Source organism: Musa acuminata, chromosome BXJ2-7, assembly GCF_036884655.1.
Source record: "Musa acuminata AAA Group cultivar baxijiao chromosome BXJ2-7, Cavendish_Baxijiao_AAA, whole genome shotgun sequence".
Lineage (NCBI taxonomy): Eukaryota > Viridiplantae > Streptophyta > Magnoliopsida > Zingiberales > Musaceae > Musa > Musa acuminata.
In genome coordinates, this window is record NC_088344.1 from 10,760,574 (window position 1) to 10,773,094 (window position 12,521).

The 12,521-nt window shown below is 41.8% G+C and overlaps 2 protein-coding genes across 2 annotated transcripts; one reads left to right on the forward strand and one right to left on the reverse strand.

The window, feature by feature from the left end:
- The first annotated feature begins 7,991 nt into the window (after positions 1-7,991).
- LOC103991624 (uncharacterized acetyltransferase At3g50280) lies at positions 7,992-9,805 on the forward strand. The gene has a single exon (XM_009411129.3). The coding sequence runs from the start codon at positions 8,280-8,282 to the stop codon at positions 9,684-9,686; it is 1,407 nt and encodes a 468-aa protein (XP_009409404.2). The 5' UTR covers positions 7,992-8,279; the 3' UTR covers positions 9,687-9,805.
- Positions 9,806-11,307: 1,502 nt separating this feature from the next.
- LOC103991625 (uncharacterized) lies at positions 11,308-12,056 on the reverse strand. The gene has a single exon (XM_009411131.3). It carries the CDS (start codon positions 11,980-11,982, stop codon positions 11,509-11,511), a length of 474 nt encoding a protein of 157 aa, XP_009409406.2. The 5' UTR covers positions 11,983-12,056; the 3' UTR covers positions 11,308-11,508.
- Between the last annotated feature and the right edge of the window lie 465 nt (positions 12,057-12,521).

The window sequence follows — 12,521 nt, forward strand, 5'->3', positions numbered from 1 at the left end:
CAAGATTTGGAATCCAACAGTCCTTCAGTGGGAAGCTCCTCTATAATATGTGTGGAAGGAATCCTTTCTTCATCCAGATTATGAAAATTTCATAGAAGGGGATAGGAATATAGAGACAAACTATCGATATGGACATCTGAGGCCTCAGCTTGCCGTAGAAGAAGACGCATAGCTTTGTACTATGGCCATGGATATTTTCCAACATCAGTCATAAATGCAACGTCTGATCCCACATCACCGATGGGGTCTACTGGGTTGGACGATACGCCAAATTGCAAGTGCCAGCCGCAAATCGGTGAATTCAGGGATGATGATGATGATGATGGCCTAACGAGGGAGACTTGCACTGAACCAGTGCAAATTTAGCCAATGTTTCGACGCAATCTAAACGTAGGACATTTCTTCACTAGGGGTTGACAAAAAAGTCCATGTTAGGCGGCAAGCAGGAAAATGGGGGGTTGACGACGGCTGCCTATGACAAGCCCATCCTTATGTCAATAATAGAGAGGTGGGACCCTAAATTGTCATTAGATGGTTGTTGAGTCCATCTACAATATATACTATCACACGTAATCATATGAATCTATAAAACAAAATAAAGACAAGTATCTTATGATCACGTGACAACCTTTTTAATCTCATTTATGTTGTTGTATATGTCATTCTAAATATCCAAATGTGTGGCATGAAAAAGATTGATGGACTCAAAGTTATGTTATACTAAGGTTTGATCTATGACCTACGAGCTTGACCCCATGATATTAATAGTTGTTAAGCCGGTAAAAATAGATTGGATCAGCTCTCTCTCTCTCTCTCTCTCTCTCTCTCTCTCTCTCTCTCTGTTCGTGTGATTTATCTTCTAATCTGTTAGGTTTAAGGGTGTAATTCTTTTGTTTAAGATAACTTATCAGATTTTTTATGCTATTGCTTAAGTGTTTATTTTAAATCATATAGAGATTTAATAAGTCTGTAACCTTTTTTTCTCCTCTCCAAAAGCCATAAACCTCTCAGATTATTCTATATAAATTTTTTCTTCTAATTCATCATTTAAGAAAATTGTCTTAACATTCATTTGATGGGTTTCGAAACTATGCAATGTCGCGATTATAATTAATAGTCTAATTGACGTTATTCTTGTAATCGAAAGCCATAAGGAGTTTTATCCTATCCTTTTCATGGTATTTTGTTAAAAATGTGATTAGCCTTGCTTTCCCTCACAAATTCTAGGATAAATCAGAATTTATCAATGGTCATCTCTTTAAAAGTTAGATTCTTACGTTTAGCAATACCATTTAATAAAGATAAATATAAGATACTACTCCATATTCTTCACCTCTATCACTTTGAATTACTTTGATCTATTTACTAAGTTGATTCTCTACTTTATTCTTATAATATTTAAATACTTCCGAAACCTTATTTTTATTTCTCAATAAATACTATCTTATGCTATCATCCATAAAAGTAACAAATTACTTTTTTTCCACCTCTAGCGTGCACAAACTTCATGTCACATATACCATTGTGAATCAATTCTAGAGGTTTAGTTTTCCTTTCAATTGAATGAAAAGGTGTCTTAGCCAATTTGGTCTCTACACATATTTCACATTTATAATTAGGATCAACATATAATGAAGGCAATAAATCTAAATTCATTAATTTTCATAAAGTATTAAGATTTATATGTCCTAATTTACCATGTCATAAATTTGAGGACTCAAGTAAACAAAAGACTTATTTTTATTGAAATCACTGTGGACAGCCATTACATTCTTCTTAAACAAGTCATTACTTTCTCTTTGTTCATCTTGGGTTCTATCATATTTGCCTTTGACTCCTTTGCCAGTCTCACAGATTTCCTTTCTGAAGTCTGATGCTTTCCTCTATCCTTAATCTTTTGCTTGTGCTTTAGATATCTTTCCAAGTCTTTCCAAGCAGGTAGTGATTTTTCAATAATTGTAGCAACGTGAAAGGGCTCACTTAGAATATCTTTTCGACATATATCCTATGCAAAATAATATGAAGTTCTTAGACTTGACTTATTTATCGACTATAAATTTCTTTGATCATGTATTTTTAATTTATATTTCTTATCGAGAGACTGCCATAATTCTTTTGTAGAATTTATTTGGCTATGTCGTATAATATATTGTCCAAACCATTGAGGATATAATTTTTGCACAAAAAATCACTCCTACTTTCACACATTTCATTACAATGAACTTCTTTTGGCTTTTCCTCATGAGCAATAGAGACAAAATTAATTGTCATTGACACTCAATAAATGAGTTCTAAAAGAAGAAAAAAATTTGTCTTAATATTGTTGGGGTGAAGGTTGTATTTCTTTTATTTAGAATAACTTGACTGAGAGAAAATGACTAACTCGAATGGAGAATTTAGATTAGATTAAAAATGATTTGATCGAGACAAGAGTTTGATTCTTTTTTCTTAAGATGAATTTGCCTTAATGATCATTTCTTACAATAGTAGTACTCCAAATTACAGGAACAATGAATTCATATGCTTTTGTATTCTCTCTTTGATCGATGTCAAATGAATTTAAGAATACAATTTGATTTTTTCATGGGATGAATATATACATACTGAAAAGACTCTTTAGGGTTAAAAGATATATCCATTCATGTGAAAATTTATCCATATGCAGATGAAATTTTTTTAATTCATTTAATAATAATTTTGACCTATCATTTCCAACATATTCTACGCTACTAAATAAGTGCCTATGAAAGATTATCATAGATTATGCATTTCGTCTGCAATAATTAGCTCTTGAATTATGTGCAATATTTATATTTAACATATTTTCTCGAATCTTAATATGTCACTTGATGTGCTTTTTCAATTTATTATATTAAATAATGTATTAAAAAAATTATACGTATATTAAGACTTGAGACATATTACAATATATTAACCACATGACGTCTCAAAAGACACATAGGATTGTGAGAGTTCGGAATATGAGTTCGATCTCTCATAGTGACGTTGGATTGGATTTTGATTTTGAATTTTTACATTTTCTTATGTGTCTATCCCATCTCTATTAGAACAAAGTTTAAATGCTTTTTAATCAGATTTTAGACTCAATCAAATAGAAAATTAGATAGGGAAATAGGTGAAAATTTCTAAGCCAATCAATTACTTACCGCTCTCGTAATCAAACAATCAACTCTAAGAGACAATTCGATAGTGATATGGGTGATAATTTCTTAGCAAATTAAATGCTAACCACTCTCTTAATCAAACCATAAACTACAAGAGAAAATTAGGTAGTGAAACAAGTAATTAAATGCTAACATTTAACTCAATTAGGTGAGAGAAAATTAGGTAGAAATTTCTAAGCCAATTAAATGCTAACATGTGATTACATCCGCTCTGAAATAGTCCACTCTAACACGATCCATGATGATATTAATTATACACGTTAATCAAATTCTCACACACTCTATCTTTTTATCAAAGTTTGATGATGTTATGAAACTATTCTAACAAATTAACTCTCCACTTAATCTTGTATAAAAGATTATATGTTAACTCGCCTAGAGCTCTAGGAGTCCTCCAAATCCTAAGTCACCTCTCTTCCAAATGATTTGGGCATTAGAGAAGGCTTCTAATAGGCATGCATCTAACATAATTTCCATAATACTCTTCGTTAAACTAAATAAGCTCTCGATGCTAGACTTGAGATAAGATTTATAAGAGCCAAAGTTGACTCTAATCCTAATACCTCGAATTCTACCTGATGGTACATAATCTAGACAAGATATAATAAAAAATCCTATAAAGATAATTTTGATGAAGGAAAAAAATGATATTCAAATTTCAATATTTTCGTTATGAATTTATGGATTGTGATAATTTTACACAAATCTCTAGCGTCCTTCAAACTCCTTATTTTTTAACAATAATTATCTCAATAATTGATTGGTTATAAGGGTATCTTACGAATGAAATATATGTTTGTTATCATAATCACTCTTGATAAATCAATTTGATGAGGAAAACTATTATTGACGTCTTGGTTAATTCGATGTGGTCTGAACTCATATGTATAGGTTTGTTTATGGTGCTTTCGAGGTAGAAACGTTGAGCTCTCGAGATACCACCTACATGAAGGTAGAGGTCGGGAGAGGTTTCCCTACCTGATCCCTCCGATGCCCAAGTTAATTATCCAAGATATATAAGTATGGACACGAGTAGTCAATAAAAGTAAGCCCTCCCCTCCTCATGTTGAAGATGAGCTCTTATACATTGTCATAGAGGGATAAAATATTCTGAGAAGGCAACCTCTAATCACCTCCGACAACCTTTCCTTAGCTTGTTGTCCACATGGGCAATAGGGGGGTAGGCCATAACTGTAGACTTTGGACCCTTGTTCTGGTGGGCAAGCGGGTAGAGGGTGTCCCTCGCCTTTTCTTTTCGCCCTGGACACAAGGTAAATGGTCACAAGATGACCCTTGTCCACATGGACTCCTCTCGCAGCCCACCTCGATGGTGAGCAAAAGAGGAGGGGTAGGTGGGTGATGGATCCCCATCTCTGCCCAAGACGTGGAGGTCATGAGACACTACCCCTACCCCGACCCGAGTGGTAGAGATCATAGACGAGGAAAGGAGGAACCCACTTTCGCACCACCTGTAGCCCACTTCAACTCCTCTTATAGCCCACCTCAACGATGAGCGGGAGAAGAGGGATAGGTCATGATGGGCCTTTGTAGCTTCCCTGTTGTGGACCTATTGCCTGATGTGGGTCTCACAAGGATGAGCAGAAAAGAACTCACCTGTACACCAACTGTATCTCACCTCGGCTCCTCTCACAACCTGCCTCAACGATGAGCAAATGATAAGGGGCAAGTGGGTGATGGATGACCGCCTATAGCAATCCTCTCTTCACCTATGGCCATCGTCATACCATGGAGATCGATAAGCCCAACTGTTAGTTATAGGTGGCTTGTAAGCCAATCACGTAAGTGATGACCCGTATGATATAATACACACTCCTTTTGCTTATTATGTATTTAGTATTTTTCTTACTTTATATCGTTTGTTATATATATTATGATATCCATGAATCTATGCAATGAGAATCAAATCGCGATGAGATCATGATAATGAGATCGATTCGCCTTCAAACACTAACCCTCAATAATCTCGGTCATAGATTACTTCAGAGGGATATCAAGATAATCGAATAGGTTGGTGTGTCATATACATATCCATATTATGGAGGTAACTGGTCTCATAGTTGCTTGTGTAGGGATACAGTGCAAGTGCTCATTAGAGAATGAGTTCACTGATTGATCCACTCATAGAATACTAGATGGTTGAAGATACCTCATTGTCAGACAATGATTTTATTATCTGATATATTTGGTCCTTAGACTTGAGATACCAAGAATTTCCTATATAAGTACTACACTTTTTAATTCCAGACTTATAGGTCTGAAAGTTTCAAATCTGGAATAGTTGGTCATCGGGAGTGATAGCCAACCTGATCAGGGTCATTCGGATTGAGAGAAAAAAGTTCTTTCGGAGAATCCAATTAGAGCGAGACCCAAGTAGAAACCATATAGGCCAGACAACACCATGCCCGGAATACGATCTCTAGGATATTAGATATATGAGGGACTATAGATATATGATAATTTATGATAGACAGGCCTAAAGGATTGGATTCCCTTGTATCGTTTAGGGATTACGGTATAGTGGCATAATACGTCAACAATCATTGAGTCAAGTTATGAAAGGTATAACTCACGGCCAGCTCGATATTGGACATAAAGGGTTATACATATATGGTGGGTGTTGCGATGAGTAAAGGTTCATATATGAGAATCCGTTGGAGCTCCTATCTTATTAGATATTCAATAATCCTTTGAATTATTGGATCCTATAGATGAGATCAATAAGAGCTAATGAGAGATTATTGGGTAGAGATCCACTAATCTAAGAGGCTTAGGTAGTTGGATAGAGATCCAATACCCAATAGAGTAGGATCCATTAAAGTTAAATTGACAACGGACCTCTATAAATAGGAGGGAACCAAAGGGCCATAGGCTTAGACCCTTTCGGTTGCCACCTTTTATTCTCCTCACCCCCTCTCATTCTCAGCCAACAACACCTATTTGGGGCGTGTGGACGGTAAGAAGGGTCGATCCCCTTTCTTGATCTCATGTTGCACATAGAAAGGAGGATCATGCAACGATTTGAGGAGCGTTTTCATAGCTCATGTCATATGGATCATCGTTAAAGAGGAGGATAGTTAACCTCCTTCATCCTCTCTCATAGATCTGTAGGATTTTAGGGATATACGATCTCCCTAGGTAATATACATCCCTTAACACACGTGATTTTTTAATTTTACGGGTTTTCACACACTAATCTTCGTACGACGACAAGAAACTATTTTTTTTATAGAAAATTAGGATTTTTTTTTTGTTCTTCCACTGCACATATAATGTAGCCCTAGGTTTCCCAACACCGACCCCATCTTCTGCTTGAGTCACGGAGATCGAAAAACTCAACCCTCTTATCTCCTATGATCATCATTATGTCATAGAGGTTGGGAGGCCTAGCCCCCGCCCCCACCCGAGGCATGAATGTCGAGATTGCCTCTATCCAAGGCATGGAGGTCAGGAAACCAAACCTCATCCCCACCTAAGACATGGAGATAAGGAGGTGCTACCCCCATCTCCACTCAAGGCGTGGAGGTCGTGGATGAGAAAAGGAGGAACTCACCTTCATATTGCCTGTAGCTCGCCTTGACGATAAACAGAAGAGGGGAAAGTCGACGATAGGGCTTCACGGCTTCCCCGTTATGTACTCATTGCCCGACATAAGTCCCTCGAGGATGAGCAGAGGAAGAACCCACCTCCATACTGCTTGTAGCCCACCTCAGCTCCTCTCATAGCCCGAACAAAAGAGGGGCACCATGGAGGTCGGAAAGCCCGACTCCTTCCTTCGCATAATGTGTGGAGGTCGGGAAAACTCTCCTCTATTGCAATTATTATCACGTCATGGAGGTCAAGAAGCCTGAACTTCGTCTATGCTGGAGGCATAGAGGTCGAGAGGCCCGACCCCTCACCCCCACCCAAGGTGTGGAGGTCGGGATCTTCTTTGCTCAAGATGTGGGGTCAGGAAGTCCAATCGTCTCTTCTTGAGACGTGGGGTCGGGAAGCCCGATCCCCACCTTTGCCTAAGGTGTGGAGGTTATGATAGCCACCAACAACGCAGAAGGGAAGCAATCTCGGACAAACATGACAAATGAACTCATGCTAGACGAACGAAATGCATCACCAGGTCTACAATGGATTGAACAGGTATAAACTTGATGTGCCGAATGAACTAGATACCACACTTCGAACCTCTCCCGCAAGAGTTCCGAAACACACCTGAGGGGGGAGGGGGTGGAACAGATGATATGAAGTATACAATCAACGAATCGTTATTCGACAAGTAACTACCACGTGATGTCCGGGGTGGAAAAAGAAGGGGTTATAGGTTACCCCCCTTTGTTGCCCATGTGGACAAGAAGCCAATGAGAGGCTATCGAAGGCGGTTAGAGACTACCTCCTCATAAAAAATTTCATGAAATATTTTATTTATTTATGTTCTAAGTATAAAAGCTCATATTCAACATGATAAAAAATAAATGCTTCTTCTTTTGATCAATCGTGTCTATACTCGTATAGATCGAGTTACTAATTTTGATATGGAAGGGATCGGATCAAAAAAAAATTTCGTGACATCAATATTTATATAGATAGTACATCCGATGTTTCTACTTAAAGCATCTTTGGATAAATTTATGCATACTCGTTCGAATCATATTACACTGATGAAAACATCAATCGTCACAACTCATACCAAAATTATGTATATTATAAAATAAGCAAAGTTGAACTATTGTTTGACTGCACACTTTCTACATCTATATTATATTATATGGCTTTGGGTCGGAATCATCAAATATAAGAAAACATTGCTTGCCGAGCAAGGCTGGATTCTGACAACTTTTGACCCACCAACTCTGGAACGCAAATGTGGAACAACATTTCATTTAACATCGATGAGTTTTGTCGTTCCTATTATATGACCAAGTCTTCGCCGTTGCCCGTCAGAGTTCGGTGGTCGACCATTTCTAACACTCCCATACTTCACAACCTCTGTCTGTATTTGCAGACTTGGTTGCGTCTGTAAGAGAGGTTCAATTGGAAGACGAGTCACTAAAATTTCCTGCAGCCAAGCAAGAGAGATCGGCAATGTCTTCCTCTTCGCCCCTGTTCCGCCATGTCTCCACCTGCATCGTCAAGCCGCCGCCTCGCCCCCGCACATGGTGCCACCTCGCGGTTTGGGACCTATCAATGTTCAACGCCTCCTACATCCAGAAGGGCCACCTCTTCTCCACCCACCTCCTGTCTCGCCTCACCATCGCTGACGTCGTCGACCGCCTCAAGACCTCCCTCTCCACTGCTCTGCTCCACTTCTACCCCCTCGCCGGCCGCCTCGTTACCGAGGAAGCTGTTGACGAGCAGGGCAACGTGACGGGCATCTACGTGTCCATCGACTGCGATGGCCAAGGTGCGGAGCTCACCCACGTCGTCGCCGATGGCATCACCGTCGCAGACGTGCTTGCGCCCTCGAGCGACGTGCCCTCCTTCGTCCGGTCTTTCTTCCGCCTCGACGGAGTCATCAACTACGACGGCCACTCAGAGCCCCTGCTCGCGGTGCAGCTGACGGAGCTGGCGGACGGCTTCTTTGTTGGGTGCTCCTTCAATCACGTCGTCGGCGACGGCACTTCCTACTGGCAGTTCTTCAACGCGTGGGCGGAGATAGCTCGAGCCGACGGAGCTGCGGCCGAGATGTCACATCCTCCGGTGCACGACCGGTGGTTCATCGATGGCTCCGGGGGCCTTCCCATCAAGCTTCCTTTCACGCGTCCCGACGAGTTCATCGACAGGTCGACGCAGCCGCCTCTGTATCGGGAACGGATCTTCCACTTGTCGGCCGAGTCCATCGCCCGCCTCAAGGCCAGAGCCAATCTGGAATGCGGCATGAGCTCCATCTCCTCTTTCCAGTCCGTCGCGTCGCTGCTGTGGAGGTGCATCACACGCGCCCGAGGCCTCCCGGCCGAGCAGACGACCCACTGCAGAGTGGCCACCCAGAACCGCGCGCGGCTACAGCCGCCGATGTCACCCGACTACTTCGGCAACTCCATCTACCCCTTACCGGCCGCGGCCACCGCGGGCGAGCTGCTGGCCCACGGCCTCGGCTGGGCCGCGCGCCTCATCCACGAGACGGTGGCGGGGCATACCGACACGGCCATCCGGGAGAAGGTGGAGGCATGGATGGCAGCGCCGGTCGTGTACAAGATGAACATGTTCGACAAATTCAGCGTGATGATGGGGAGCTCGCCGAGGTTCGACGTCTACGGGTGCAACTTCGGGTTGGGAAAGGCGGTGGCGGTGCGGAGCGGGACGGCGCACAAGTTCGATGGCAAGGTGACCTTCTATCCGGGGTGGGAGGGCGGGGGAAGCATGGACTTGGAGATTTGCCTGGAGCCGCCTTTTATGAGTGCGTTCGAGGCAGACGAGGAGTTCATGAGCGCCGTCAGCCCATCACCGGAGCTTCAGTGGCTACAGGATCTTGCCGACTCGCGAGATGCTTGAGCAGTAAGTACACTGTTACACTCCAAATTCCAAGACTCGCGCAGCAAAGAGGTACCATAAGTATGATGTTTGTAATTCTGATCTTGTTGGAAAAAAAAATCGAAATAATTTTTTTCCTAGATTCCTCGTCAATATCAACCGGTATAATATAAATAATAAAATAATTAATTAATCACATAGTAAGATTTTTTTAAATAACTAGTGGATCATAATAACATCAAAAACATAAATATTAATTTTAGCATATCATCGTATAGAATAGATTTTTTTAAAAAAAAATTTAGATCTCATAAAATAAATATAACAGAAAAATTTCTTAGAGAAGATAAACTGTAGATCAACACCGTTAGGATCGTAGAATTTATTGTAAGAATTCTTCATATAAAATTTGAATCAAAACTGATAACGTTTGGCCACCGATCGTCAGAAAACTCGTAAACACTCTCTCTTCTCTATGTCTTTTCTCTCTCTCTTGCCGAGTGCTGCCGCCGTTCACTGCACGCATTTGCTGCTCGCTGATCTCTCTAATTTGCTGCCCTATATCTCTTCTGCGTCTCGCCGCTCAACTCGCGAGAGCACACCGACAATAATTTGTTGCCAGTGATAAAACTCGAGGGCAGTGCTTCTGCGTCTCGCCGCTCAACTCGCGAGAGTACTCCGACAGCTGTCGGTGTGCTCCAGCATCGAGCTGGGTTCACCAGACCATCGGTTGCTCTATCGACCGGCCATTCCACGAGCCCCTGTTAATCCAATTGAATTGTTAGCCCAGTTCAACGATGGCTGCCTCCTTAGAGAGCGAGTGGTGTCGTGACCATCACAGATAATATTCCACTCGAACTCCCTATCAATCATCATCATAATTATCACCACCACAACTACTCAAGCGTAAGGTTCACGATGACCGAAAATATTTTGGTCCCACCGGAGGACGTTTTGGTACCGTCCAGTTGGCAGTCACATGTGACGCTAGTCGAAGTCGCACATACACAACTCGGAAACAGCTGAGTCACGAAACGACGCTGCCCGTCTCAGAAACGACGACTGCCTAATGGTGGGCTCCACAGGCATCATCAAACCTTGTGCTGTAGCACTTTTCCACCCACGCATGTCTAATGATGGGCTCCACCGTCCGCAAGTAGTGATGGTCCGACCACAAGGCATCATCAAACCTTGTGCTGTAGCACTCTTCCACCAGATTCATGGATTAGGTGTTTCGACGAATCACTTTGTTTTAGGTGCTCAGTAGCGTGAAGGTGCCGCAGCAGCTTCTCAGATTCCTCGACTTGGAGGAACACATAAACAGGAAGATCGAGTGCGTGAGTGTGAAGAGGGCTAATTAAATACTAGTTTTGTAATTAATTATTTTTAATATTTTATATTTTAAAATTATATTAATATTCTTATATTTGTAAAAATAAAATATTTAATTTTATTCCTTTTCACTGAGCACGGATTAATTGTGTCTCATTTTAATTTATCATCAAGATATTTTCATGAATGAAGAAACCAAATTAAATAATTTATTTTTATAAATATAAAAATCAACTTAGCTCGTGTGAGGGAGAGGATAAATATGTAATTTAAAAGGATTAATTATCCCTGCACCATTCCCAAATCCACCTTCATCATTAAGTACGCGCGTAAGCTTAATGTTTAATAGAGGACAAATATAGCAACATCTTCATCACCTTTATCCCTTCCGCACATCATCACAGATCTAACTACCATTAATTTCATTTATTGTGTGAATACGAAGGAAAGAGAGGGAAACGACGAAGTTCGAGAGGGAAAACAAGCGAGACCGCCTCCGTAGATTTCTACATCACTTGCCGTCTCCTTCCTTTGCCTCGGGTTTCTCCTCCTCCTCCTCCTCGGCCTGGAAAGCGGAAACGGGGAAGGAACGGCCGATGCCGGCAGGGGTCTTGAAGGTGATCCGCTTCGACTCGGGATCGTCGATGTACATGTCCGAGATGGATATCCAGATGAGGAACTCCCGGCTCTTGACGCCCGTCATCCGCTTCATACGGCGGTCCTCCACGAAGGCCGTCACCTCCGACGCGTACGACACCGTCTTGCCGATCGCCTTGAACACGTGGGTGGTGGACTTCTTCTGCTTCAGCCACACGAACCCAGTGGCCCGGTTGTAGCCGACCTCCTCAATGGCCGCCAGCGGAAGCAGGCCCTTGGGCAGGTGGATCCCCTCCAGCAGAGTCATCGACTGCTCCTTGCAGATGTCGGCGCCGTAGGACACCTCCGCGCCCTCGCGTTGGCTCTCGATCAGCGCCTGCGTCGACATCCCTCCGATGGTCCTCCCGCCGCGCCGAGTCGTCGGAGACTGAGTCTGGGGATGAAGGGGGTCAAGCACCAGGCCCCATTTAATAGAAGCCGCGAGGGCCAGTGAAGTTACGGAATTACCCCGGGAGCTCTTAAAGTCGAGTAGTTGGGGAAACTGTGCACCGGAGTGAAAGGCCGAGAACCGTCACATCCTGCATAACGGCCCACCGCCACATTCGACACCGTTACAATTGTTATAGTGGCTGTTATGTTCGATTCATTTCAATTAAAATAAGGAAATAACATAAATATGTACTGATCATACAAATTCTCTCTCTCAAATAAGTACAATTTAATATGTTCCTCCTACCAATCTTCATCGTTCGATCAGCTATCTCTCGAATCGATTTTGGTGTATGGATGGTAAGCTATCAAATCAAATCAAATCGATCACACTCACAATTACCGATTTACTACGGATAATTCATCATTGGATCAGTCCGTGTATAATAAATATTATAAGAAGGCAATTAGAAGATGAAGATTTACAAATATCGGTAA